Raw genomic sequence first — 25315 nt, 5'->3', positions numbered from 1 at the left:
GACATTTTTTATTTCACTACCTATGTATTATTTATTATGTCCCTAAACAAACTGTGTGTAGTGTTAACCTGTTTCTAAGTAAGTTTGTGTTTGTCTCCCGAATAAATAAAGTTAACTATCATATATTAAAGTATAATAATAATAATGTTATCTTAATTTTGAAACAAAATGAAAATTGCATGTGCAAGTTTTAAATTTAAACCGAGGTCAATAATCTTAAATATACGTGGCTTTTGGTGACGCATTTGCCGCTTCATATTAATCATATCCTCTATCTCCAATCCACCGCCTAATTATTGTACGTCGATCGGCCATGGCTACTCAAGGGAAGATCACCACCTGCAAAGGTACTATGCAAGTTCTTAAATGATTTGTTACGTTAGTAATTTCTTAAAAACTTGTCTTTGTGATTTATGATGTAGCTGCTGTGGCATATGAGGCTAACAAGGCGCTAGTTATCGAAGATGTGGAGGTGGCGCCGCCTCAAGCTGGTGAAGTTCGAGTTCAGATACTGTTTACCGCGCTTTGTCATACTGATGCTTACGCATGGAGTGGCAAGGTATATATGGTTGTTACTGTCATCAATCATCAGTATTGTTCATTTAGCCCTTTAAGCTAATGATTATACTCATACGCTAGATGAAACTTAAACGAGCGAGCTAGAGCTTTTATTAAGGCTCTTTTGATAAACAAACTCAAGCTCGTACTGCCTTGCGAGCCTAAACGAGCTTTTATTTATGTAACTTATGTTTAATATATATTCATATAATAACTATTATTATATACAATAAAAATAATAAAAAAATTATACAATTATAATTACAGAACTCTTAAATTATTTAAGAACTTGAAGGAACTCTTAATAACTAACGTTTTTTATAAAAAATTTTGTATATTAATGTTATTTGATTGTAGTTTTATAACTTTTTATATCTATATTTACGATTACAATTATGAAAATTAGCTTTTACACATATTTAAAAAAAATTCATATATGTAAGTTCGCTATTACATAAATTTTACACATATATAAACTTGTGATTTATATATGTAATTAAAAATTTATATATAAAATATAGTAAAACTAGTATCAAACAATGCTAATAGATGAAAAAAATCAAAAAAATGTTTGGTTGTTATGAGTTCCTAGAAGTTATTAACTTTTTTGAAGTTCTGAAATGATACTAACCCAATAAATATGTGTAAATAATATAAAAATATAAAAATAATGTAATCAAATAATTAATAAATAATAAACGAGCTGAGCAGCCTCAAGCTTCAAGCTTAACAAACGACTCATGACCGAGCTCGAGCTTTAGAAATACAACTCTAAACGAGCCGAGCTCGAGTCTTCTTAAGTTAAGACGAGCCGAGATTGGGCTCAGCTCAGCTCGTTTACACCCCCTTAGAACTTCATAATTTTGATGAGAAATTGTATGTTTATGCTTGAGCTTGAATTAGTTTTTGAAATGCAAGACATGTAACGTTTCTTTAATCAAGATCAATGTTATCATCATTTGACTATATCTTGCGTTGACCTGCTAACTTTTGTGTGAAGTAAAACGAAGAACAAACTGCTGTTGGTGAATAATATATTTTATGTATTGAATAACCGAAAAACATATCCCTGTGTATGAAAATGCGATAAAACTAACCAACTGAAGATAAAGATAAAACGTCAATAGCATCCTAATATACAAACAAACTTAATTAAATATAATGATAAACCAAATAGTAACATTAAGTAGCTAGATAATAAACTCGGCTAACAAATTATGTATCTCTGCTGCAGGATCCCGAGGGCCTCTTTCCATGTATCCTTGGTCATGAAGCCGCTGGGTACGTAACTATGTCTTCACACTTATTTTTATTTTTATCTTTTTTTACTTTATCGAAAAGGCCCAAATTAACGGTGATCAGTTTGATCTAATGTTAAAATGACAGGATTGTAGAAAGTGTTGGTGAAGGTGTGACAGAAGTTCAGCCCGGTGATCATGTCATACCGTGTTACCAAGCCGAATGCAAGGAATGCAAGTTCTGCAAATCAGGGAAGACCAACCTATGTGGAAAAATAAGGGGAGCTACTGGAGCCGGTGTGATGATGAGTGACCGTAAGAGTCGGTTTTCGGTGAAAGGAGCTCCAATATATCATTTCATGGGTACTTCTACTTTTAGTCAATACACTGTTGTGCATAATGTAAGTGTTGCAAAGATTGACCCCAAAGCTCCTTTAGAGAAAGTGTGCCTTCTTGGTTACGGTATTCCGACTGGTAAGTTGTTATTTACGTCACCGCACATGTTCTTTTCTGGTTGACTGTTGACCATTTGCTTTTGGCATTGGCTTTCATTTTAGGCCTCGGTGCAGTTTGGAACACAGCAAAAGTCGAAGCGGGTTCAAGTGTTGTTGTTTTTGGTCTTAGGACTATTGGTCTTGCGATAAGTTTGTAACATAATAAGATTTATCTATTATTGCTGTATGAATTTCAGGATTGTTAGATGTGCACATGTTGGATTTTTGGGTCAAAGAAAATCAAACCTGGTTCTGGGTGAAAGCGGTTTGGGTTGAAACCGGGTTGATTTTGGTCAAAGAAAATCAAGCCCGGGCTTGGGTGAAACTAGCACGGGTTCCATCCCGGTTTTTGAGGGGCAAATAGTCAGGTTTGACCGGTTTTAAGCGGGTTAGGTCAGTTTGGGTCAGAGAAAGTGTTACCCGGTTTTGAAAGCGGTTCGGGTGGAAAACAGGTTGGTTTTTGTCATAGAAAGTCAGACCTAGTTTCGATTCTACGGTTACAAACCGATTTCAATTCTACGGTTAGGGTCGGGTTGAGACCGGTTTCTCTCAAAACACGTTGGAAACCGGGTTTGGGTTCTGACCCAGTTCTTTTGTGCACCTCTAAACATTGTTTCTCTCAAAACAATATAAAATTTTTGAGTATGAACTGACAGGTGGCAGAGGGTGCAAAAGCAGCTGGTGCTTCGCGAATAATTGGGATAGATATTGACAACCGAAAACTTGAACAAGGTAAGCTAGAATTATGTGTATATAAATATACATGTACATATACATTTATTCATATTTATATGTTAATTCTTTTATCAATTAAAATTTGCAGCGAAAAACTTTGGTGTGACGGAGTTTGTGAATTCAAAAGAGCACGAGAAACCAATACAACAAGTTCTTGTTGACATGACAGATGGCGGTGTTGATTACAGTTTTGAGTGTATTGGCAATGTTTCTCTAATGCGGGCTGCATTGGAGTGCTGTCACAAGGTAAGTTGTTTTGCAAATTCTTGTTTCAAAGTTTTATTATTAACATGTGTATAAACTAAAAAAGTTTTATAAAACACAGGGGTGGGGAACATCAGTTATCGTGGGTGTTGCAGAATCTGGCCAAGAGATAGCAACTCGCCCATTTCAGTTGGTTACTGGACGTGTTTGGAAAGGCACGGCTTTTGGTGGTTTTAAGAGCCGTTTGCAAGTGCCTCAGCTTGTTGATAAATATTTAAAAAAGGTAAACCCGGGTTTATTTGACTTGTTTGACCCATTTGAGATAATAGCGTATCCTAATTGACATTTAAAAAAGGTAAACCCGGTTTTATTTGACTTGTTTGACCCATGTGAGATAATAACATATGCTAATTGACTCACATTATCATATGTTTGACAACTTGAAGGAAATCAAGATTGATGAGTACATAACACACAAATTGACACTTGAGGAGATCAACAAGGCTTTTGAATTGTTGCATGGAGGGGATTGTCTGTGCTGCGTGCTTAAGGTTTGAAACAAGCCCGCTTTGTCATACTGATGCTTACGCATGGAGTGGCAAGGTATATATGGTTGTTACTGTCATCAATCATCAGTATTGTTCATTTAGCCCTTTAAGCTAATGATTATACTCATACGCTAGATGAAACTTAAACGAGCGAGCTAGAGCTTTTATTAAGGCTCTTTTGATAAACAAACTCAAGCTCGTACTGCCTTGCGAGCCTAAACGAGCTTTTATTTATGTAACTTATGTTTAATATATATTCATATAATAACTATTATTATATACAATAAAAATAATAAAAAAATTATACAATTATAATTACAGAACTCTTAAATTATTTAAGAACTTGAAGGAACTCTTAATAACTAACGTTTTTTATAAAAAATTTTGTATATTAATGTTATTTGATTTTAGTTTTATAACTTTTTATATCTATATTTACGATTACAATTATGAAAATTAGCTTTTACACATATTTAAAAAAAATTCATATATGTAAGTTCGCTATTACATAAATTTTACACATATATAAACTTGTGATTTATATATGTAATTAAAAATTTATATATAAAATATAGTAAAACTAGTATCAAACAATGCTAATAGATGAAAAAAATCAAAAAAATGTTTGGTTGTTATGAGTTCCTAGAAGTTATTAACTTTTTTGAAGTTCTGAAATGATACTAACCCAATAAATATGTGTAAATAATATAAAAATATAAAAATAATGTAATCAAATAATTAATAAATAATAAACGAGCTGAGCAGCCTCAAGCTTCAAGCTTAACAAACGACTCATGACCGAGCTCGAGCTTTAGAAATACAACTCTAAACGAGCCGAGCTCGAGTCTTCTTAAGTTAAGACGAGCCGAGATTGGGCTCAGCTCAGCTCGTTTACACCCCCTTAGAACTTCATAATTTTGATGAGAAATTGTATGTTTATGCTTGAGCTTGAATTAGTTTTTGAAATGCAAGACATGTAACGTTTCTTTAATCAAGATCAATGTTATCATCATTTGACTATATCTTGCGTTGACCTGCTAACTTTTGTGTGAAGTAAAACGAAGAACAAACTGCTGTTGGTGAATAATATATTTTATGTATTGAATAACCGAAAAACATATCCCTGTGTATGAAAATGCGATAAAACTAACCAACTGAAGATAAAGATAAAACGTCAATAGCATCCTAATATACAAACAAACTTAATTAAATATAATGATAAACCAAATAGTAACATTAAGTAGCTAGATAATAAACTCGGCTAACAAATTATGTATCTCTGCTGCAGGATCCCGAGGGCCTCTTTCCATGTATCCTTGGTCATGAAGCCGCTGGGTACGTAACTATGTCTTCACACTTATTTTTATTTTTATCTTTTTTTACTTTATCGAAAAGGCCCAAATTAACGGTGATCAGTTTGATCTAATGTTAAAATGACAGGATTGTAGAAAGTGTTGGTGAAGGTGTGACAGAAGTTCAGCCCGGTGATCATGTCATACCGTGTTACCAAGCCGAATGCAAGGAATGCAAGTTCTGCAAATCAGGGAAGACCAACCTATGTGGAAAAATAAGGGGAGCTACTGGAGCCGGTGTGATGATGAGTGACCGTAAGAGTCGGTTTTCGGTGAAAGGAGCTCCAATATATCATTTCATGGGTACTTCTACTTTTAGTCAATACACTGTTGTGCATGATGTAAGTGTTGCAAAGATTGACCCCAAAGCTCCTTTAGAGAAAGTGTGCCTTCTTGGTTACGGTATTCCGACTGGTAAGTTGTTATTTACGTCACCGCACATGTTCTTTTCTGGTTGACTGTTGACCATTTGCTTTTGGCATTGGCTTTCATTTTAGGCCTCGGTGCAGTTTGGAACACAGCAAAAGTCGAAGCGGGTTCAAGTGTTGTTGTTTTTGGTCTTAGGACTATTGGTCTTGCGATAAGTTTGTAACATAATAAGATTTATCTATTATTGCTGTATGAATTTCAGGATTGTTAGATGTGCACATGTTGGATTTTTGGGTCAAAGAAAATCAAACCTGGTTCTGGGTGAAAGCGGTTTGGGTTGAAACCGGGTTGATTTTGGTCAAAGAAAATCAAGCCCGGGCTTGGGTGAAACTAGCACGGGTTCCATCCCGGTTTTTGAGGGGCAAATAGTCAGGTTTGACCGGTTTTAAGCGGGTTAGGTCAGTTTGGGTCAGAGAAAGTGTTACCCGGTTTTGAAAGCGGTTCGGGTGGAAAACAGGTTGGTTTTTGTCATAGAAAGTCAGACCTAGTTTCGATTCTACGGTTACAAACCGATTTCAATTCTACGGTTAGGGTCGGGTTGAGACCGGTTTCTCTCAAAACACGTTGGAAACCGGGTTTGGGTTCTGACCCAGTTCTTTTGTGCACCTCTAAACATTGTTTCTCTCAAAACAATATAAAATTTTTGAGTATGAACTGACAGGTGGCAGAGGGTGCAAAAGCAGCTGGTGCTTCGCGAATAATTGGGATAGATATTGACAACCGAAAACTTGAACAAGGTAAGCTAGAATTATGTGTATATAAATATACATGTACATATACATTTATTCATATTTATATGTTAATTCTTTTATCAATTAAAATTTGCAGCGAAAAACTTTGGTGTGACGGAGTTTGTGAATTCAAAAGAGCACGAGAAACCAATACAACAAGTTCTTGTTGACATGACAGATGGCGGTGTTGATTACAGTTTTGAGTGTATTGGCAATGTTTCTCTAATGCGGGCTGCATTGGAGTGCTGTCACAAGGTAAGTTGTTTTGCAAATTCTTGTTTCAAAGTTTTATTATTAACATGTGTATAAACTAAAAAAGTTTTATAAAACACAGGGGTGGGGAACATCAGTTATCGTGGGTGTTGCAGAATCTGGCCAAGAGATAGCAACTCGCCCATTTCAGTTGGTTACTGGACGTGTTTGGAAAGGCACGGCTTTTGGTGGTTTTAAGAGCCGTTTGCAAGTGCCTCAGCTTGTTGATAAATATTTAAAAAAGGTAAACCCGGGTTTATTTGACTTGTTTGACCCATTTGAGATAATAGCGTATCCTAATTGACATTTAAAAAAGGTAAACCCGGTTTTATTTGACTTATTTGACCCATGTGAGATAATAACATATGCTAATTGACTCACATTATCATATGTTTGACAACTTGAAGGAAATCAAGATTGATGAGTACATAACACACAAATTGACACTTGAGGAGATCAACAAGGCTTTTGAATTGTTGCATGGAGGGGATTGTCTGTGCTGCGTGCTTAAGGTTTGAAACAAGCCCGGTTAGACTCGGGGCAGTGTTTAGCGAGTTTGAAGTCGAAAATAAAAGCGATGCTTGAATATCTAGTTTTTAAATGGTTAGGTTTCAATAATAATATATTTTCGGATTATGTTAAACTAAAACTTTAGGTTTCAATAATTATGTCTTTGCGGGCTTTGTTTGAAGTTAAAATAAATATACAATAGTGAAAAAGAAAAAAAGAAAAACTCTGGCTAGAAGACCAAAGTTGTTGATAAAAGATCGGTTTTTATTACCCACTTGAACTATTACAAATTTTTTGTATTTCTACCTTTCTAGGTGGTATAGGAAACCATTTGTATTTCTAGGTGGCTTTCTTAATTGTTTGTAGAAATACAAAAAATTCGTAAGGTGGTACAAGGAAAGCATTATATTTGTATGTGGCTTTCTTAATTGTTTGTAAAAGTAGTTAACTCGCAACAGTGGGCGGGTTGCTGTTTGTAAAAGTAGTTAACTCGCAACAATGGGTTAAAAGTAGTTAACTCCAACAATGGGTTGCGAGCTTTAAGTAGGAAAAGTAAACTCACGGGGGGGGGGGGGGGGGGGGGGGGGGGATCTGACAAAACTCTTAACATACATCACACAAGAGGGCAACGACTTTAAGACCTATCCCATCCAAATCAGATTCCTCTATCTTTTAAAGATTCTTACATGATGTTAAGCTTCTTTTATAGCTTCTGTATCTATTTATACTCTTGCATGTGAAGCTATAAATCCAAAACCATTTTTTGCATCTATTTATATTGTTTTAAATCCAAAACACTTGTTTGCAGGAAACTTGTTTTTAAGAGCTTTAAATCCAAAAGCATTTTTTGTAACCAACATCCATCGGCACGTTATAGGATCCTTGATAACACATAGTTCCGCTGACGGGGTGGGTATTACCTCTTCTTCATTCATCTTTGGTATCTTGAGTATCTTTCGATCTACAATCTTCATAGTTATCAAAGCCATTGTTATCATGATAAACATATCATCTTCGTGACGTATATCATTATGTCCAGTCCCGGATCGATAATCAAACACTAAAGTAAACGAATAACTCTCGTTTATATTAATCAGAAAATCTAACTCAAAAAACTGATTACAAACTCTCAAACCCTAACTCGGTATGACTTTTGATAAACCCTAACTTAGTTGCATCTAGATGAACCCTAACTCGGTTACAGTTGGTGTGTCTCTTATAGATGAACCCTAACTTGGTTGCATCTCACATGTCTAACCATGACTTGGTTTATATAGACTAACCTAACTTGTTAGCTAAGACATTACCTATTATAATTATATAACAATTAGGAAACATGTTGTGATTGGGAAACATAACCAACTATGACCTACTTGTCAATATTGGTCCCTCGAATTCACCGACTTGTGACTTGGAGTCTAAAATTACTTCCAACTATCACCCTCTAATTTTTGACTCGAAATATGTGGTTTTTCAACTCCGAGCATATCTCTTTTGCCCTGTGTGATTTGACCCACGATCTTGATCTTCTCAGCTTTCACAACCATCTTGGTCTTGACTTCTTCGGAACTTCTCTTGATCCATAACTATGTTCTTTCGGCTCTCCTGAACTCGACTTTCGTGACCCTGTTCCCGGCCATTCACTCGGTCGTATGAACTCGTATATCCACTCCTTTGGTTGCGATTCTTGTCATCTAATCGAGCGAACATCAATCTTCCTGATCTTCTTAGGTTCCCAAATCAAAACACGAGCACATCTTTCAAATCCTTGGTCAAAACATAACTCGTTCAACCCGTATAGCAAACAAACTCTAAAAAGAACCCACTTGTCCAACCCAAGTTTCCGATCACAACTTGATAGATTAAACTTGTTCTTCGATCACAACTTTGATCGAACACAAAAAACGATTCTCGAGCAAACTTCACCAAAAGCCCATACGTGAAATCCTGCTCAATCTCTATCCGGAACCTTGTCGCGAAACTTGCTCGATCGCAACCTGTCACCTTTCCTCTACGAACCAGAACTTGTTCGAAATTACCAAATAAATTAAAACACAAAACTATATTTTCTTTTGAATTCCTTGTGTGCACAGCAAAATCAAAAAATACTTTTTCTTTCTTAAAACCACTTTTTCGTAGCATGCATTTGCAGAACCCAACTTCAACAAAACTTACGATCGGAAACCTACTTTCTTCTTTTTCTCCTTTTTAATCGTAAAACTGTACTCCACCTGGATTGAACTGCTGGGCAGAGAAGAACGCTGCTGTAAGTCCGCCTGACCTACTGATACGTCCCAATCCCACTTCCATCACATACCCATGTTTCGTTTAGCTGCATGCATGTTTTGTCATTTTCATTTTAATCATTTAGCACACCCATGTTTAGTAGTATTAAGTAATGCATGTAGTTGGTAGTTAATTACAATTCCGCTATGCCATGTTTTCCTTTTATTGTTGCATTGTAAGCCTATATAAGGCCTCTTTGATTTATTGAATGGAAGAAGAAAATTATGAAGTAAAATGTCTTGTTCTTTCTCTTATTTCTTTGGAGCTTGATCCACTCAACGGATTAACTATCTTGGGAGATTGACCATCTAAATTTGGTCACTATCAACTACCACCGCCCGTAGACGCTGCCGTTGCCGGAACTTACTTTTCCGATGTCGCTAACTCGTCGCCAAACACTCGTTATTCTTCTTGAACAGCCTTGATCGGAAACCAACTTGCTTCCGAGTTGTTGCCGCTCGAACAACCTACTCGCTACCCGCCACTAGTAAATACTAGCAATCCGATCAAACACCAAACAATTTCGATCCAACTTTACCAAACCCTCTTTATCGATTTCTTGAACCTGGCTCTGATACCAATTCAAGTCCTGGATCGATAATCAAACACCAAAGTAAACGACTAACTCTCGTTTATATTAATCAGAAAATATAACTCAAAAAACTGATTACAAACTCTCAAACCCTAACTCGGTTTGACTTTTGATGAAGACTTTTGATGAACTTGGTTGCATCTAGATGAACCCTAACTCAGTTACATTTGGTGTGTCTCTTATAGATGAACCCTAACTCGGTTACATCTCACACGTTCTATAATGTCTAACCATGACTTGGTTTATATAGACTAACCTAACTTGTTAGCCAAGACATTACCTATTATAATTACATAACAATTAGGAAGCATGTTGTGATTAGGAAGCATAACCAACTATGACCTACTTATCAATATTGGTCCTCAAGTTCACCGACTTGTGACTTGGAGTCTGAAATTACTTCCAACATTATGTTGTGGAAACGACGAATCTTCCGTGTTGGCATACGTTTACGGACCAACTTCAGAAAACTCTCGTAGAAGATTCATAAAACTTGTATGTTGGAGCGGAATAATTGGCTGCAACTTGACATGAAAATTAGTCAGAAAGTTGGCTTCTGATTCAACAAAATAATACATAATAGCTAAACCGTTGTCACCAAAGACAGACGACATTTCTGATATCCCTTGAAATCTGAAACAAAATAGCAAATGTTGGTGAACTTATTTGAAATAAATAATGGATTTTGGTTACACTTAAATAAACTAAAAAAAGAAAAAAAAAACGAAAGTTTATTATTTTTTAATAGTTATCAAGTAAAATTGTTTCACAAAAACCTTTAAAGCAGTTAAAGTCCTCGATACCCAGCTATTCATCCATATAAAACATTTAGGGGGTGTTTGAAATTGCTTATTTTATATCCTTATGACTTATAACTTTATAAGTTATAAGGTACTTGAGAAAGTTAAATTTTGTGACTGTGTATGTCATAACTTATAACCTCGTAACTTATAAGTTATGACTTATATAAGTCATAAGGAGATGAAATAAGGAATCCCAAACACCCCCTTAGTTCTAAAAGTTGTTCCGTTGATTACTTATTTAGTGCCAAAAGATAAGATGCAAGTATGATTTATCAAAACTCGCTACCCTTCCATGCGATGTTAAGAGCTTTGTTCCCTATAAGATCGTTGCGCCCCATTGCGAGTTTACTTTTCCTGCTTAAAGCTCACAATACATTGTTGCGAGTTAACTACTTTTACAAACAATTAAGAAAGCCACCTAAAAATACAAATGGTTTCCCTATTTGTTTTGGTTATTTACTTCAAATATTATTAATTTATAATGCGAACTCCAATTCTATTTCAGAAGAGAGAGATTTTATTTACAAAAAAAACCCTCACTTTTTCATAAATATTGGAGGAAGCTAGATTATAAAAACTACATAAATTTGGTTATTTATATAACTATTTTTTGTCAAAACTATAGCACAAAGTCAAGATGGCCGAGTTGGTCTAAGGCGCAAGTTTCAGGTACTGGTCCGAAAGGGCATGGGTTCGAATCCCATTCATGACAAATTAATTTTTTATTTTTGCAATTTGTAGCTAAAGTTTGTTTCTTGCTTGCTTTGTAATTCTAGAACATTACAACCTGCTCTTGTGCTCACTATGAACCATCTTAAACAAGAAACTGTAGCTGCCATTATTATTATCAGAAACCTGAAGTTGGACAATGTCTGTCTCTTCGTGTTCTAGTCTCGAATCAGGCTGTATATAGTCCCCCTGTATGGTTGACTTTGAAATATTTGAAGAAAATCGGTTTGTTTATTGATTTCATGATGATAGCCTACCTCTGAACTCGCATACAAGTATTTGTATATTGGTTCAACAGGTCAACTGATATTATAGTATATGTTATTATAAAAGAGTGTTATGTATGAATTGTGGTGTTTGAACTCTTGTTCGTGATAATGAATTAAAAGTTTTAAATGATCTTGTAAGATTTCCATCTTTTAGTTGTTGAAGAAAATAATGAACATCAATACTTTATACTCAAAGAATCACCTGCAGCAGTCTTTCACTAAATAAAGCACAAAGCATACATAAGCAACAGCAAAAATACAACCGAAAGGCACAATATCGTTTATAAATATCGAACACACTGTAATATATGCACAAGCCTATAAATCTTATAATCGTTTCTCTATACTTTCGAGTGATTACGTTCGAGGGTACACCAGTAAATTCACGCATTTGAAAACGATCGGGCAGAACACAAACCTAACATTTTTCATCACCGAACCAGCTGCTTTTCTCCTTGGGCCCGGTTGGCCCGTCCTCACCATACAGTTCATTTGGTAACTTATCAAACACAATTTTTGCGGTATACCGAATAGATTCAGGCAAACGGTTCAAGGTTCTAGTCATCTCAGCCCGTGAGTCATGAACAGTCGTCGGGCCCCACTTTCTCATATACTGCAACCAACACGGCTCGTTTACAACCCCGTCTCCAAGATACTCCGTCGCTACAATCTCATAACTTTGACTTGAATCGAAATAATAATCACTAAACGCAACAGTATTCCTAATACCAATCCTCAGACTTCCCGACCCTTGAAGCACGTCACCTGGATGCGGGTAATTCGCGTGCCCGTTTCTTGACGCGTAAACAATTGTTTTATTCCCTTCAACAAACTCCAACTCGGCGGGGTCCACCCACACACCTGCACTATGCTGCGATAAATAAACGCTCCACAACTCACCCGTAAAGTTACTTATTCTAAGAGTCACATGTTCCCAATCGCCAACATGCTGCCCGACTCTACTTAGCTGGTAATTCATCAGCCCGATCTTCAAACAGCCTGGCCCGTTAAAGGGGCAGAAAACCCACACCTGAATATCGGTAAACGCTCCACCTAAAGCGGGTTTTACATGAACATAAACTTTTGCACTTTCTAAATTCCCTTTTTTTATTTTCTTTTCGGTTGAATGATCTTTAGGCAAATCTATCCAATATTCGCCATCGTTGCACCCGCCTTTAGGTAAATTTGAACCCGTTGGGTCAATCTGTTGACCTTCCAGCTCGCCTTTTTTATACAATAAAGCCCCGTTTTCAAAGAACCACGATACAGAAGACGGTAAGTAAACCTCATCCGGATGGAAATACATTCTCGGCCCGTAATATTTAACGAGAGCGTGAGCCTGATTAAGATTCGGCATCAAGTTTAAACTTGGGTTTAAGTTTTTTAAACATGACATGTTTATATCTTCACCAGGGCTCCAAATGCAACTGCAGAAAAACGTACCAACCGAAACGCCTTTCTCATGAACGCCTCGGTTACGCGGTCGGATTTTCCAAACGTTAAATGGAGAGTTGGATGCTTTGGAATGTGTGCTCAGTATGATACGTTGCGGTTCGCATACCTCTGTGAGGTCCTCGCGTACGCATCTGATGTCATCCAAACTGGGCTTTGCGGGCTTGTTCGTGACAATGAAGCCCAACGCTTTGTAACCGTCCGGAGCCGTGGGTAACCAGAAGTAACCATGCCCATGAACGTTTTCTTCGGTCCAGTTATCAGGGCACCAGATTAATGAGTAATCTATGGGTTTGAGAAGAGCGGGTGGTTCGGGCCGGGTTAGTTCTCGGGCCACAAGTACAAACCCATGTAACGGGGTGCGGTCGGGTTGACAGTAGTGACCAAGGCAGAAGAACCCGACGGGTATGTCTACGGGCTTGAAAAAGTTGACACCTTTTCTTCTGTTCTTAATATCGCTTCCCCAAATGAACTCGAATTTGTTGATTTCACGCACTTCTAATTCACCTAAGTTGATTGTCCCGCTCCCGAATCCGTGACCTGAAAATCTTACAATGTATCCAGGTCAATGAAAGTCAAACATTGCATGTCTTTAACCAGCATTATGTATTGTTGATCAACTATATACGGGAATATAACGAGGATAATTACAAAGAAAACCTAACAAAATGTTCATGTGTTATGAGAATGGTAATCAAATCTAGAAGACATCCCTAAACGTAGACCAGTAAATGAACACGAACAGTTAATCGAGCATATATTTGTTTTCGTGTTCGTTTAAAAAGAAATAAAATCTTGAACCAAATATTCATGTGCTATGAGAATATTAATCAAATCTTCTAACTTTGAACAAATATTCGTTTAAAAAATAAACATGTTCGTGTTCGTTTGTTAAAAAACTAAGCGAACACTTAACAAACATAATTGAACAAGCATAAACGAACATATTTGAACAAGCGTAAACGAAAATAAATGAACACAAACGAATAAATATAATACATTAAATACACGATTCATCCAAAAATCCAGAAAACGCATAAAACGTAAATAAATGAACACAAACGGGCATATAAGAGCACATGCTTCGTTCATTTAATTAAAGGAGAAAACTCTTTTGTTCATGCTCGTTTGTTTATTAAAATAAACGAACATAAACAAACTTCCCAGTGCAGTAAGTTTAAAAATCTAGATGAAAGGTGAAAGTGGACAATTTACTATTAACTGACATAAATCACAATAACATATATATTTATGTATACTAATAATGAAATGAAAGAGTGATTAAGTTAGGAATTGAAAGGTAGATCTGATCTGATCTGATGAAGGAGTATACTACCCGGAGGCCATTGAGGGATGGGAGAAGGAAGTGAGAAAGATTCGATCACGGGAACAACGGCATCGTTAAGTCTGCTCCAAGACAAGCATCCACAGACAGACATCTCTCTTCCTCTGCTCCTTCTTCTCCCACCAATCAAATTGTTAATACGATCTGCCACAGCTTTCAGACATAATAAGAATAAGAAAAATAATATTATTATAGAAGCTATGATTGGATTCTCCGTTTTGTCCCGACAGGTGTGATTGAATTTGATTATGACGAAGATAAATAATCCAACGCCAAACTTGTCTTGTCGGCATCTATGAATTGATTTTTAAACCAAAACCAAATTATATGGAACGGACTTATAAATATTTTAATAGTATTACATGATTGTTAAATTTTTCGTTTTTAATTTTGTAAACTAGAAATTTAACCGGGGCAGGCCGGTAAAACACAGGCAGTGGCAAAACTCAAATGTTGTCGGTTCTAAGCGTTGATATGGAAAGTCGATACGAATTTGGTTCGTTTCATTTACACGACATCGGTAAAACTTGAGTGTTGGTAAAACCAATCGTTATCAATTTCGCAAGTTGAGGAGGCGAGTCTAAGCAAATTCAGTCAGTTTCCAACACATTCGTTACAGTACCAGAACTAAAACATTAAAAAAAATCAATGTTCTGTCAGTTTTCGTCATGTACGTTACGACGACGATAGGTCGGTAAAACCCAGGCACTAGTAAAACAGGAGCTTTGTCGGTCCTGGGCATTCGTCGATGCGAATTTGGTCAGTTTCGGTTACATTTGTTACGGTACCGAAACTAAAACAAAAGGGTATGTAATATCCAAGTGTTGGTAAAACCCAAGTGTTGTAGGTACCGAGTGTTGCGGTGGTGAGTCTGTGAAACCCTAGCGTTTTCAGTCCTGGGGGCTACGGCGGTGAGTTGACACAAATTTTGTTGATTTCACTTACGTTTGTTACGCTACTGCAACTAAAACACAAAAGGTCGATAAAACCGGGGTGTTAATAAAACCCGAGCGTTGCGGGGGTGAGTTGACGCGAATAACAATTTCTTTATCAAATATAAAACAATAAAAAACTACTTGGCCCATCTCATGCCGTCAAATTGACCAATAATACTATTACGTCACCAAAGTTCTCATTTAGTCTATATAATAATACCATAGTCACAAAATGTTTTTTTTTTTGCCATGCATGGTTGTGTCTGAGGCCAATTTTATATTGAAAATATAATTTAACTGGTTATTCACCTGCACGTTGCGCAGTGAATTTAGTAGGTAAAAGTCGGACGTTGTAGTGGCGAGTTATCGCAAATTCGGTCGGTATTCGCTACACTCTTTACGGCACGGAAACTAAACCTTAAAATAAATATACTTAACATAATTAATAAAAAACAAAGTATACGTCACGACGTCTATTCGGTCTGTAAAGCCCTAACATTGGTTAAACCCGAGCGTTGAAACTTAGGTGTTAGTAAAATCCATGCATTGGTAACACCTGAGCGTTATGGCGGCAAGTCGACACAAATTTGGTCAGTATCGGTTACATTTGTTACAGTATCGGAACTAAAACAAAAGATATATAAAAATTGAGTTGGACCAACGGAGTGGTATTGGTCAGTATAACTCGGCATTGGCAAAGCCTGAGTGTTAAGGCAGTGACTCCACACGAATTCGGCTGGTCTTCGTTATGTTCGATACGATAGTAGAACTAAAACAATATAAAACAACAAAAAAGCATTGGAAAATCCCCAACGTTATTAGTCATAGACGTTAATACGTGAATTCGGTTAGTTCTCATAATTGCGGAGGCCACCAAAGAAATGAACAGAAGTTCAAAAATCAACATATAAAAAAAAAGAGGAAAAAAAATTAGTGGAACAAAATAGGAAAGTTGGCGCTTGGGACATGAACATGAGGTATTGAAGAATATAAACAGATTCTAAAAGGATTCGAACTTGCGTGCGTTACTTGGAAAGTTAAAAACAACCATACCAACCAACTCACTACCAAACACTTACAATTACTATTGTCAAATACAAATCATAAATACGAATCCAGAGAAATCAGGAGATCAAGTTATGTGACGCCAAACTTCACTTTTACTTAATACGGATAATGTATTTTTTTAGATTTTAGTTTATTTATTATAAGAAGTTAATAATATAATTAAATCTATTTCGATTAATTTGTGTTGGGTTATGTTCATTTTTTAATAAAACGCTAAATGAATTATCTGCTTAATTTTTATATTTATTTGTTTATCAACATTTGTTATAATTTGGATATTACTTTGCGAAACTTTTCATTTAAGTTAAACTTAAAAAAAAAGAATCGCTAATGTAACTAAATTCATATTGAGAAATTAAATTAGGGTTTGATTAAAAGGTTTGTTTTTACATTTTATGTTTCTAAAATTTATATATTTTTTTGTATCTTGATATTATTTATTGTAAGGAAATTAATAATATACTTAGTGTTTGATGATGAAAGGGTTTCATAAATAAATGAGATATTATAACCCGTTTAAAAGCTATCTGGGTTTGATGTAACCCATGACCCGCTTATTTTTTTACTATAAAATTGTTTCATAATTATAAATAATATATTTTTTTTAAAATTGGATATTGATTTTTAGTATATCCCTTTTTTAAAGGATTTTCATATCAAATATTTGATGAGATTAATTTTTAATATAATAAGATGTTATAACCCGATTAATGACTATATAGGTTTAGTGAGACCCATACCCGTGAATTCGGGTCAAAAGCATGAGAAACCACCATTTACAAATAGCGCAATCTGGTAGCTAGAGAGAAAATATGGAGGTGTCATTTATATATATTTAAGATTTATTATTATATAGTTTTTTTTCTTATCTTTTGAACAATCAACAAATAAACTTCGATTATTCTTGATAACACTGCAAAAGACAACCTCATGCGTCCGCTATCACGATCAACAAATACACTTAGACTATTCTCGATAACATTAAATTTTCTTTATATATAAAAGACAGTTATAAATAATTAAACAGAAAAGCGTGACGGGCATGTAATGATTGGAAAGGTGACAATACTGGTAGTCGAGTTTCTTGTCTAAGTAAATTAATTCGTATAAACCCCAATCAACCGGGGGGGGGGTTTACTTTCCTAGAAAGCTTGATGAGAGTGTTCAAACATATTAGGGCAAAGCATGCCACATCAAACTTCATACGAACTAAAGTAATCATTTTGAATAAAAATGACTTTTATATCAAAAGAAATATTTTATCAAGGTTTAAAGTTATAAATCGGACTAAAGTTCTGAAGCTAGATCATTCGATCTAAATAAATTATTAAAATTTTATTCTCGAACTATATGTCTGAGTTAATCGTTCATCAAATATAGAGAAATTGTTAATTGGAAAACTCATCAAAAGATGAATACGCTCAACCTTTTTGTGTAAATACTTATACATTTGTACAAAGTATATAATCTTTTAAAGTTATGGATATTTATTTAGATTTAAAGAGTCAGAAAAGTATTGATATGAGGTTTGTTTCAAATCCTCTAAAACGTATTCATACAAGGTAGTATTAGATACTCAGACTAAAATACACATGTACCTGGATCCTTACATATATGATCTGTAGTGGGCACACTACAAACATACTGACCATGGGGCAAGTAACTGTCCCTATGGCGCTGATGTGCCTAAAAGTGGTATATAAAAATAATGCTATTAATCAACCTAGCACAACGAGTAATAAAAACCTAGAATACCCTAAACCAAACCACTAGCAACAGGCAAGTGAACCTATCGGGTGTAGAATAGCTATGGGAAGACCGGGAATATCGAACCCTAGAGACACTAATTAAATTAACGAAACTAGATTCTAAAAGCTAATTAAATTAATAATAAAGAAAAAGATTATTTTTGGATTTTTATTTATTTTATTATAAAACTAATTATTACTTAGACTAATTAAACTAATAAATTAAACTTAAAATTCTAAGACTTAGACGAAAACACTAATAAGAAAGGCGTTACCTAGGCAAGGAATTCGAATTGTGATGACTCGGGCTTTTATCGGTTACGGGAAAATGCTATTGGAACCGGGAATCTAAAAACATGAACCCTAGGAAACCTAATGGATCCCTAATCACTCTCAAGGTGTCACCTAAGAGGAAATCCTAAAGATCATGTACAAGCACCGGCTTATTAGCTCACCTGTCAGTTCACCAATTATGATTAATTACCCTAAAAAATAGCTAACCCGTCGGTTTCACTATCTCAATGCACCTAAGTACACGGGGTGGTCTAGAAGAGATTTAAAAGACACGGGTAAACTGTGAAACTAGGGAAAACTAGGCAAACTTCCTGTCACACAGTTCAACCTAAAACCCTAATAACAAAGACAAACCCGATAACTTATCACCCGTCGGATATTTAAGCTAGTAAGAATATAAACTCCTAATAATATGCTAAAAAATCAGTTTCTATGGTGAATGAGCTCAATAAACCATAAACAAGTTGCAAACACACAGTAAACAACCCTAACATGCATCTATAATCGAAAGACATTCAATCAAGCGACATGTGAAACATTCATTCAAGCACAAATCAGAAGTAAATACGCATAAATAACATCCAATATATCTAATCGAAACTTATAATTAACCAAAATCTAATAAACAATTCCCGAAAACCTTAAACCCTTAATCTATCACAAAACATCAATCCAAGCCTAGATAACTAAAAAGGTTTAGCCAATAATCAAGCTTAAGAAAATAAAGTAAATAAGTTTAATAATGGAGTTCATAATAAAAGTAATAAAATCAAACCAAAAGACCCGTGTTTAAATGGGTAGATGTGAACCCGAACACCTCGAAAAAAAATCTTTGACTCACGGCTGCCTTTGCTTTCTTTTTCTTTGCTTGCAGTTGACTTTGCTCTTCGAAGGAATCCAAAAAAAAAAAATCCCCACGTGAGCTCTTCAACAGAAAATAAATATGTAATGATGATGTCTCTGCTGTCTCCCTTGCTTCTGTGTAGGGCCGGATTTTCTAAACCAAAAAGATCTTATATTTTATCCCCATAGGTTTTTTTCTCCACCGACTAAGGCTGAGGGGTGTGGAGCGCGAGAAGGGGCACGTGAGCCCATCCGCTCGCGCCCCGGGGCGCGAGCACCACACCACCGAGGCGCGAGAGGGGCGCGAGAGGGGCGCGAGCGCGGAAATCCAGGCGGGCGCAAGGGGTCTCGCGGCTGGGAATGCGCATGAGGGAGCCTGGGAATGCGTAAATAGAGCCGTTGGGCTCTTTATGTTTATTAAAAAAAAAAAAAATTTTTTATAAATTGATTCGATTTGTTACCTGATGGTGAATAACAATCTGATCGGAGTTAGTTGTGTACGGCGGTATGACTCCGGCGGTGGTTCACGGCGGCGTTGAGTCGCCGGTGGTGATGAGAGTGGATTAGGCGAAGTAGCGGAATTAGGGTTTGAGATATTTGTTTGTTTATATTTTTGTGTTGTGGGCTGATATGCTTGTGGTAACCGACCTCTTGTTTAAGTTGTGCATTATGAGGTTGTACACTTTGCTTGTTAGGTTGTAAAGTGAGTTACTTTTAAACGGCTTAGGGTGTTTTATCTAGCGCGACGGATAGATCGGTAAAACCCAAGTGTTAGGACGGTAAGTGTATTATAATATTGAAACTAACTAAAACAAAAAAGTTATAAAAATTGAGGTGGACTGATGGAGTGGAGTCGGTCGGTAAAACTTGGGCGTTGAAGCGGCGAGTGTATACAAATTCGGTCGGTTTTATGTCATGTTTGTTATGGTAACGGAACAAAAACAAAGAACGAAAAAAAATTGGTATGATCGTTTTTGTTATGTTCGTTATAGTACCGGAATTAAAACAAAACGCGTCGAGTCTACGCAAATTCAGTGAGTTTTAGTCATATTCGTTAAGGTAGCGGAACTAAAACAAAAAATAACTCCGATCAGATTTTTTAATAATACGTTTTTTTAATACATTTATAAAAAAATAAAAAAAAAACCGCTCGCGCCCCCTCTCGCGCCCCTCCACACCAGGGCCAGGGGCGCGAGCGGGGGCTCCAACACCCATCTTATCAAGTTTCTCTCTCTGCCACACGTCACAATATTATTGGCTGGCGCCCCCACTCGCGCCCCCTCTCGCGCCCCCCACACCCCTCAGCCTAATAATTCAAATTCCCGACACCTTTGGGCTTTGCTGGGCTGATCAATTAGAGAGACATATGGATTAAAAGATATTATATAAAATTCAAGTTCATACAAAATGTAAAATTCTTTACGTTTATAATTTTTTTGTTTATTTATGTTTCTCTTCACGTGATGCGTTTTAACTTATATATATATATATGTAATTTTTTTTCCAAACTTTCATAATAATAATAATAATAAGTAGTATATATCAAATGCTCGACTCGTCATTCGTCGGTCTCAAGTTTAGCAAAGGTGCTCCATTTTAGCCCATTGTCTCTATAAACCATTAAACTCACACATGAACCAAATAATAATAATATTCAATAAAAACTTGGCTCAAAAGTATCCAAAATAGTAGGTAATATTTATATAATAATATGTATATTTTAGACCACATTAAATATCCCCACACTTAAACCTTTTTCGTCCCTGAAAAAGCTATTTGCAATGGAATCATAATCGGAAAACTGATTTTCAAAACATTTTGGTTACTTTAATTAATATAGATAAACGCAAAAACCGCGATTGCCGATATTGTTGTCCATTTAAACCCAGCCACCAACCTATCAAGCCCCCATCATATTCAGTGATTAAGTTCAAGTTAAAACTCAGTCTAAAGGTCTCACACCTAAAATCACAAAACCACCTAATTTGTTTCAGCCATGTTAAAGCAAAGAGAAAACCATAAAGATTTTATTTTTACCAGTGCATCCTAAAAACTTGTAACTATTAAAATTTAACTTCATAAATAAATACTGAATTATTTTGAGCAATTTTATATTTCAACATAACTTAGACCTCACCCATGAATGTTGTCACCGTGGTTGCTAGCCCAGTGAGAAGCATGTAAACTGTTGGTCATTACTCATGAACGTTCTTTTAATCCTCACCCAGAGGCCTATCAGTCAAGCTACCAACTCGAAAGAAAACACATAGGTTGTTGGATTTTATTTATTATTTTTATCGATTCTCATCCATAGATGTTATCTCCAAGTCACTATCCCAGAGGGAGACACATTAAATTATTGGATCCTTTTCAGCTTTATATATGTATATATTTATATGCTCATTACTTATGTAGACGAAATCAAATTTTAAGATTTACAAGGTTTTAACCTACACTGGTGCTTTTCAATACCTTAGACGTTTCAGTTTTTCTGTTTTCCTAAGATGAGAACCCACAAGACTTAATGATTTAATTATAGGTATATTTATAATAATCAAGGTAAACCTTTCAAGGCTAGTTGGGCCTACCGACACATCCCAAATTAAGTGCGCTTTCTATTTTTTATCTCATATATATTAGTATTTTTGAAAAAACAATCCCCAATTTTTCTATCATTTTCCATTTTGTCGCAAAACATTTAATTCAAGGGACACAATTTTTTTAATTTTTTTCTTTAATTTTTTATTTTTTTATATAAATATTTACTTTCTTTTTTATATTTATATTTTTTATCTTTTTTTTATTTATTTTATATTTTTTTTAAGCTACCTTTTTTTTAAGCTACCTAAAAAAACGTCAGTTTTCCATCCCCACATTTAAATTTCACATTTTCCTCAATGTGAGACAGGAAAAAGACAAAAATAAAGCAAAAATAAAATAAAACAAAAAAAATAGAGTAAATGGAACAGACTCCCCTGGTAATATGGCAGTGATCATCGTAAGTCAAGTTCCGAAAAAGCGACCGTATAGCATTTCATTCGCGGCCGCAGCTTTTGGGTCCCCTCTGCAATCAAATAAGCTCAGAACGCCCCTGTCCAAATGGAGATTGAGTACGAACATTAGCATCCAAACCTGCAAAACAAAACTCAAAGCACCCAAAGTAGACATCAAACAGACTCTAAAACTTAAAAACCGACTCAAAACACAAAAATAAAAGAAAACAAATACAAACATATACAAACTCTACACTCGGGTATTCACCCGAGGTCCTATCCCTATCAATCAATCAACCTAGGGATGTCGAGGAGAAACATGTCCTCCTCAATCGAGTCAATTGGCCCACCAATATAGTGCTTCAACCTATGGCCGTTCACCTTTCATGTTCTTCCCTCCTGATCAACTAACTCAACCGCACCGTGCGGGAATGCCGCCTTCACCGTATAGGGACCTACCCATCTTGATCTAAGCTTACTTGGAAATAACTTCAGACGGGAATTATAAATCAACACCTGATCCCCACACTTGAACTCTTTTACCTTTTTCAACTTCCTATCATGCAACGCCGTCGTACGCTCTTTATAACTCCAAGATCTCGCATACGCCTCATCTCTCAGCTCCTCAACCTCATGAATTTGGAGATACCGGTTTTTCGCAGCCTGGGTCAGGTCTAGATTAAGGGATCTCAACGCCCAATATGCTCTACGCTCTAACTCAACCGGTAGATGACACGCCTTCCTGTAAACCATCCCAAAAGGTGTGGTCCCAATAGGCGTTTTAAACGCTGTGCGGAAAGCCCAAAGCGCATCATCTAACTTATCGGACCAGTCCTTTCGGTTCTTGCCGACAGTTTTCTCCAAAATACGCTTAACGCCTCGGTTTGCGTTCTCCACTTGCCCGCTCGTCTGTGGGTGATAGGCGGTGGACAACCGATGGGTGACCCCATACTGTGCCAACGTCTTCTCCATCTGGGCATTGCAAAAGTGTGTGCCCCTATCACTAATCAAGGCCTTGGGAGTACCAAACCGACTAAACAACCTCTTTAAGAATCCCACTACAACTCGGGCGTCATTAGTGGGTAAGGCTTGAGCCTCAACCCACTTGGAAACGTAGTCGATAGCCACGAGAATGTATCGGTTCCCTCGAGAAGAAGGGAACGAACCCATGAAATCAATGCCCCAAATATCGAAAACCTCACAAACCTGAATAGGGTTTTGGGGCATCTCATTACGGGATGAGATGTTTCCAGTGCGCTGACATGCGTCACACTGTCTGAAAAATACTGTGCGAGTCTTTGAAAATCGATGGCCAATAAAATCCGGAATCTAGAACTTTCCTAGCGGTGGAAGACAGACCATGGTGGCCTCCAGTCAAACCCTCATGACAATGTCTAAGAATCTCACGGCCCTCTTCCCTACTCACACACCTCCTCAACACTCGATCGGCGCCTACACATATGTAATGGCTGGCATCTGCGAAAAACTTCCTCCTTTGCTGATAACTCATGCCCTTGACCACCACTCCTTCGGCCAGATAATTCGCAATGTCGGAGAACCATGGAAGACCCTCCTCTTCAGCACTCACGTACAAAACTGGCTCGCTCTCAAATCTCACTCTCACCATCATCAACGACTCGTGGGGAAACCTATCCCCGATGGCGTCCTCTCGAATCTCCTCTCTCTTCGGATCCTCTAAACGTGACAAGTGATCCGCAGCAACGTTCTCCGCTCCCTTTTTATCTCTAATCTCAATATCGAACTCGGAAAGCAAGAGAATCCATCGTATCAGACGAGGTTTAGCATCTTTCTTGGCGAACAGGTATCGCAATGCCGCATGATCAGGATAAACGATGGTTTTGGACAGCACGAGATAAGAATGGAATTTGTCGAACGCGAAGGCCACTGCTAGAAGCTCCTTCTCGGTAGTCGTGTAATTCTCCTGAGCATCATTGAGGGTCTTACTCGCGTAATAGATAGGGTGGAAGTGCTTGTCCTTCCGCTGACCTAAAACAGTACCGACTGCAAAATCACTAGCGTCGCACATGAGCTCGAAGGGTAAGCTCCAGTCGGGTGCTACTAAGATAGGAGCGTTAACCAGCTGCCCCTTGAGAAACTCAAACGCCTTCAGACAATCAGCATCGAAGTCGAATGTGATGTCCTTCTCTAGAAGGCGAGTCATGGGCCAGGTGATCTTAGAAAAATCTCTAATAAACCTACGATAAAAACCCGCATGCCCGAGAAAACTATGAACGGATTTCATACTAGTCGGTGGAGGAAGTCTACTGATGGTGTCGATCTTAGCTCTGTCTACCTCAATACCATCTCGCGAAATCTTGTGCCCGAGCACAATGCCTTCAGTCACCATGAAGTGGCACTTCTCCCAATTCAGCATCAACTTCGTCTCTATGCACCGCTTCATCATCCTCTCAAGATTAGAAAGACATTGATGAAAAGAGTCCCCATATATCGAAAAATCATCCATGAAAACCTCCATGGAACTCTCGATCATGTCCCGACATATCGCTACCATGCAACGCTGGAAAGTAGCCGGAGCATTACATAACCCGAAAGGCATACGTTTGTACGCGAAGGTACCGTATGGGCATGTAAATGTGGTCTTTTCCTGATCCTCATGCGCGACGGGGATCTGGAAATAACCTGAAAATCCATCAAGAAAACAGTAAAACTGTCATCCCGACAGGCGCTCCAACATCTGATCAATGAACGGAAAAGGAAAGTGGTCTTTCCTAGTAGCGTCGTTAAGCCTCCTGTAGTCGATGCACACTTGCTAACCTGTGACTGTCCTAGTCGGAATAAGCTCATTACGTTTGTTAGTGACAACTGTCATCCCTCCCTTCTTAGGGACGACCTAAACGGGACTCACCCATGAAGAGTCAGAGATGG

General features: G+C 36.9%; 2 protein-coding genes and 2 pseudogenes across 5 annotated transcripts in view; 2 read left to right on the top strand and 2 right to left on the bottom strand.

The window, feature by feature from the left end:
* Window positions 1–310: 310 nt before the first annotated feature.
* Window positions 311–3786, top strand: LOC143558204 (alcohol dehydrogenase class-3-like; annotated as a pseudogene). Its single transcript, XR_013139695.1, has 9 exons — window positions 311–347; window positions 423–559; window positions 1793–1839; window positions 1945–2270; window positions 2354–2444; window positions 2934–3022; window positions 3114–3271; window positions 3351–3512; window positions 3676–3786. The product of XR_013139695.1 is annotated as an alcohol dehydrogenase class-3-like (transcript).
* A 4-nt stretch (window positions 3787–3790) lies between these two features.
* On the top strand, window positions 3791–7175 carry LOC143558194 (alcohol dehydrogenase class-3-like; annotated as a pseudogene). The gene is made up of 8 exons (XR_013139691.1): window positions 3791–3832; window positions 5066–5112; window positions 5218–5543; window positions 5627–5717; window positions 6207–6295; window positions 6387–6544; window positions 6624–6785; window positions 6949–7175. The product of XR_013139691.1 is annotated as an alcohol dehydrogenase class-3-like (transcript).
* A 4923-nt stretch (window positions 7176–12098) lies between these two features.
* LOC143558203 (hypothetical protein At1g04090-like) overlaps window positions 12099–25315 on the bottom strand; it is a 171244-nt gene continuing 158027 nt past the window's right edge. For both annotated transcript variants that reach the window (XM_077047086.1, XM_077047087.1), the window contains exons 2-3: window positions 14519–14629; window positions 12099–13722 (exon numbers count right to left, since the gene is read on the bottom strand). In XM_077047086.1, coding sequence (XP_076903201.1) covers window positions 12149–13722; window positions 14519–14621 — 1677 coding nt within the window. In that variant the 5' untranslated portion in view covers window positions 14622–14629 and the 3' untranslated portion in view covers window positions 12099–12148. The remainder of the gene's footprint in view (window positions 13723–14518; window positions 14630–25315) is intronic.
* On the bottom strand, window positions 22486–23380 carry LOC143558193 (uncharacterized). The gene is made up of 2 exons (XM_077047080.1): window positions 22888–23380; window positions 22486–22547 (listed from the first exon to the last, which is right to left on the bottom strand). Exons 1-2 carry the CDS (start codon window positions 23378–23380, stop codon window positions 22486–22488), a joined length of 555 nt encoding a protein of 184 aa, XP_076903195.1.

The sequence above is a fragment of the Bidens hawaiensis genome, unplaced genomic scaffold (genome assembly GCF_021521415.1).
Source record: "Bidens hawaiensis isolate Kalapana, Puna unplaced genomic scaffold, B.hawaiensis_p1.1 tig00019354_1, whole genome shotgun sequence".
Lineage (NCBI taxonomy): Eukaryota > Viridiplantae > Streptophyta > Magnoliopsida > Asterales > Asteraceae > Bidens > Bidens hawaiensis.
Note: the sequence above shows the minus strand (reverse complement) of the source record. Positions and strands in the feature narration are given on the sequence as shown.

Excerpts from the sequence above, each read along its gene's own strand:
- LOC143558193 (XM_077047080.1), bottom strand. The coding sequence starts at position 23,380 with ATGGAGAAGACGTTGGCACAGTATGGGGTCACCCATCGGTTGTCCACC. Across the intron at positions 22,548-22,887 it reads CCGTCTGAAGTTATTTCCAA|GTTTGGATGCTAATGTTCGT; the intron begins GTAAGCTTAGAT and ends TTTGTTTTGCAG.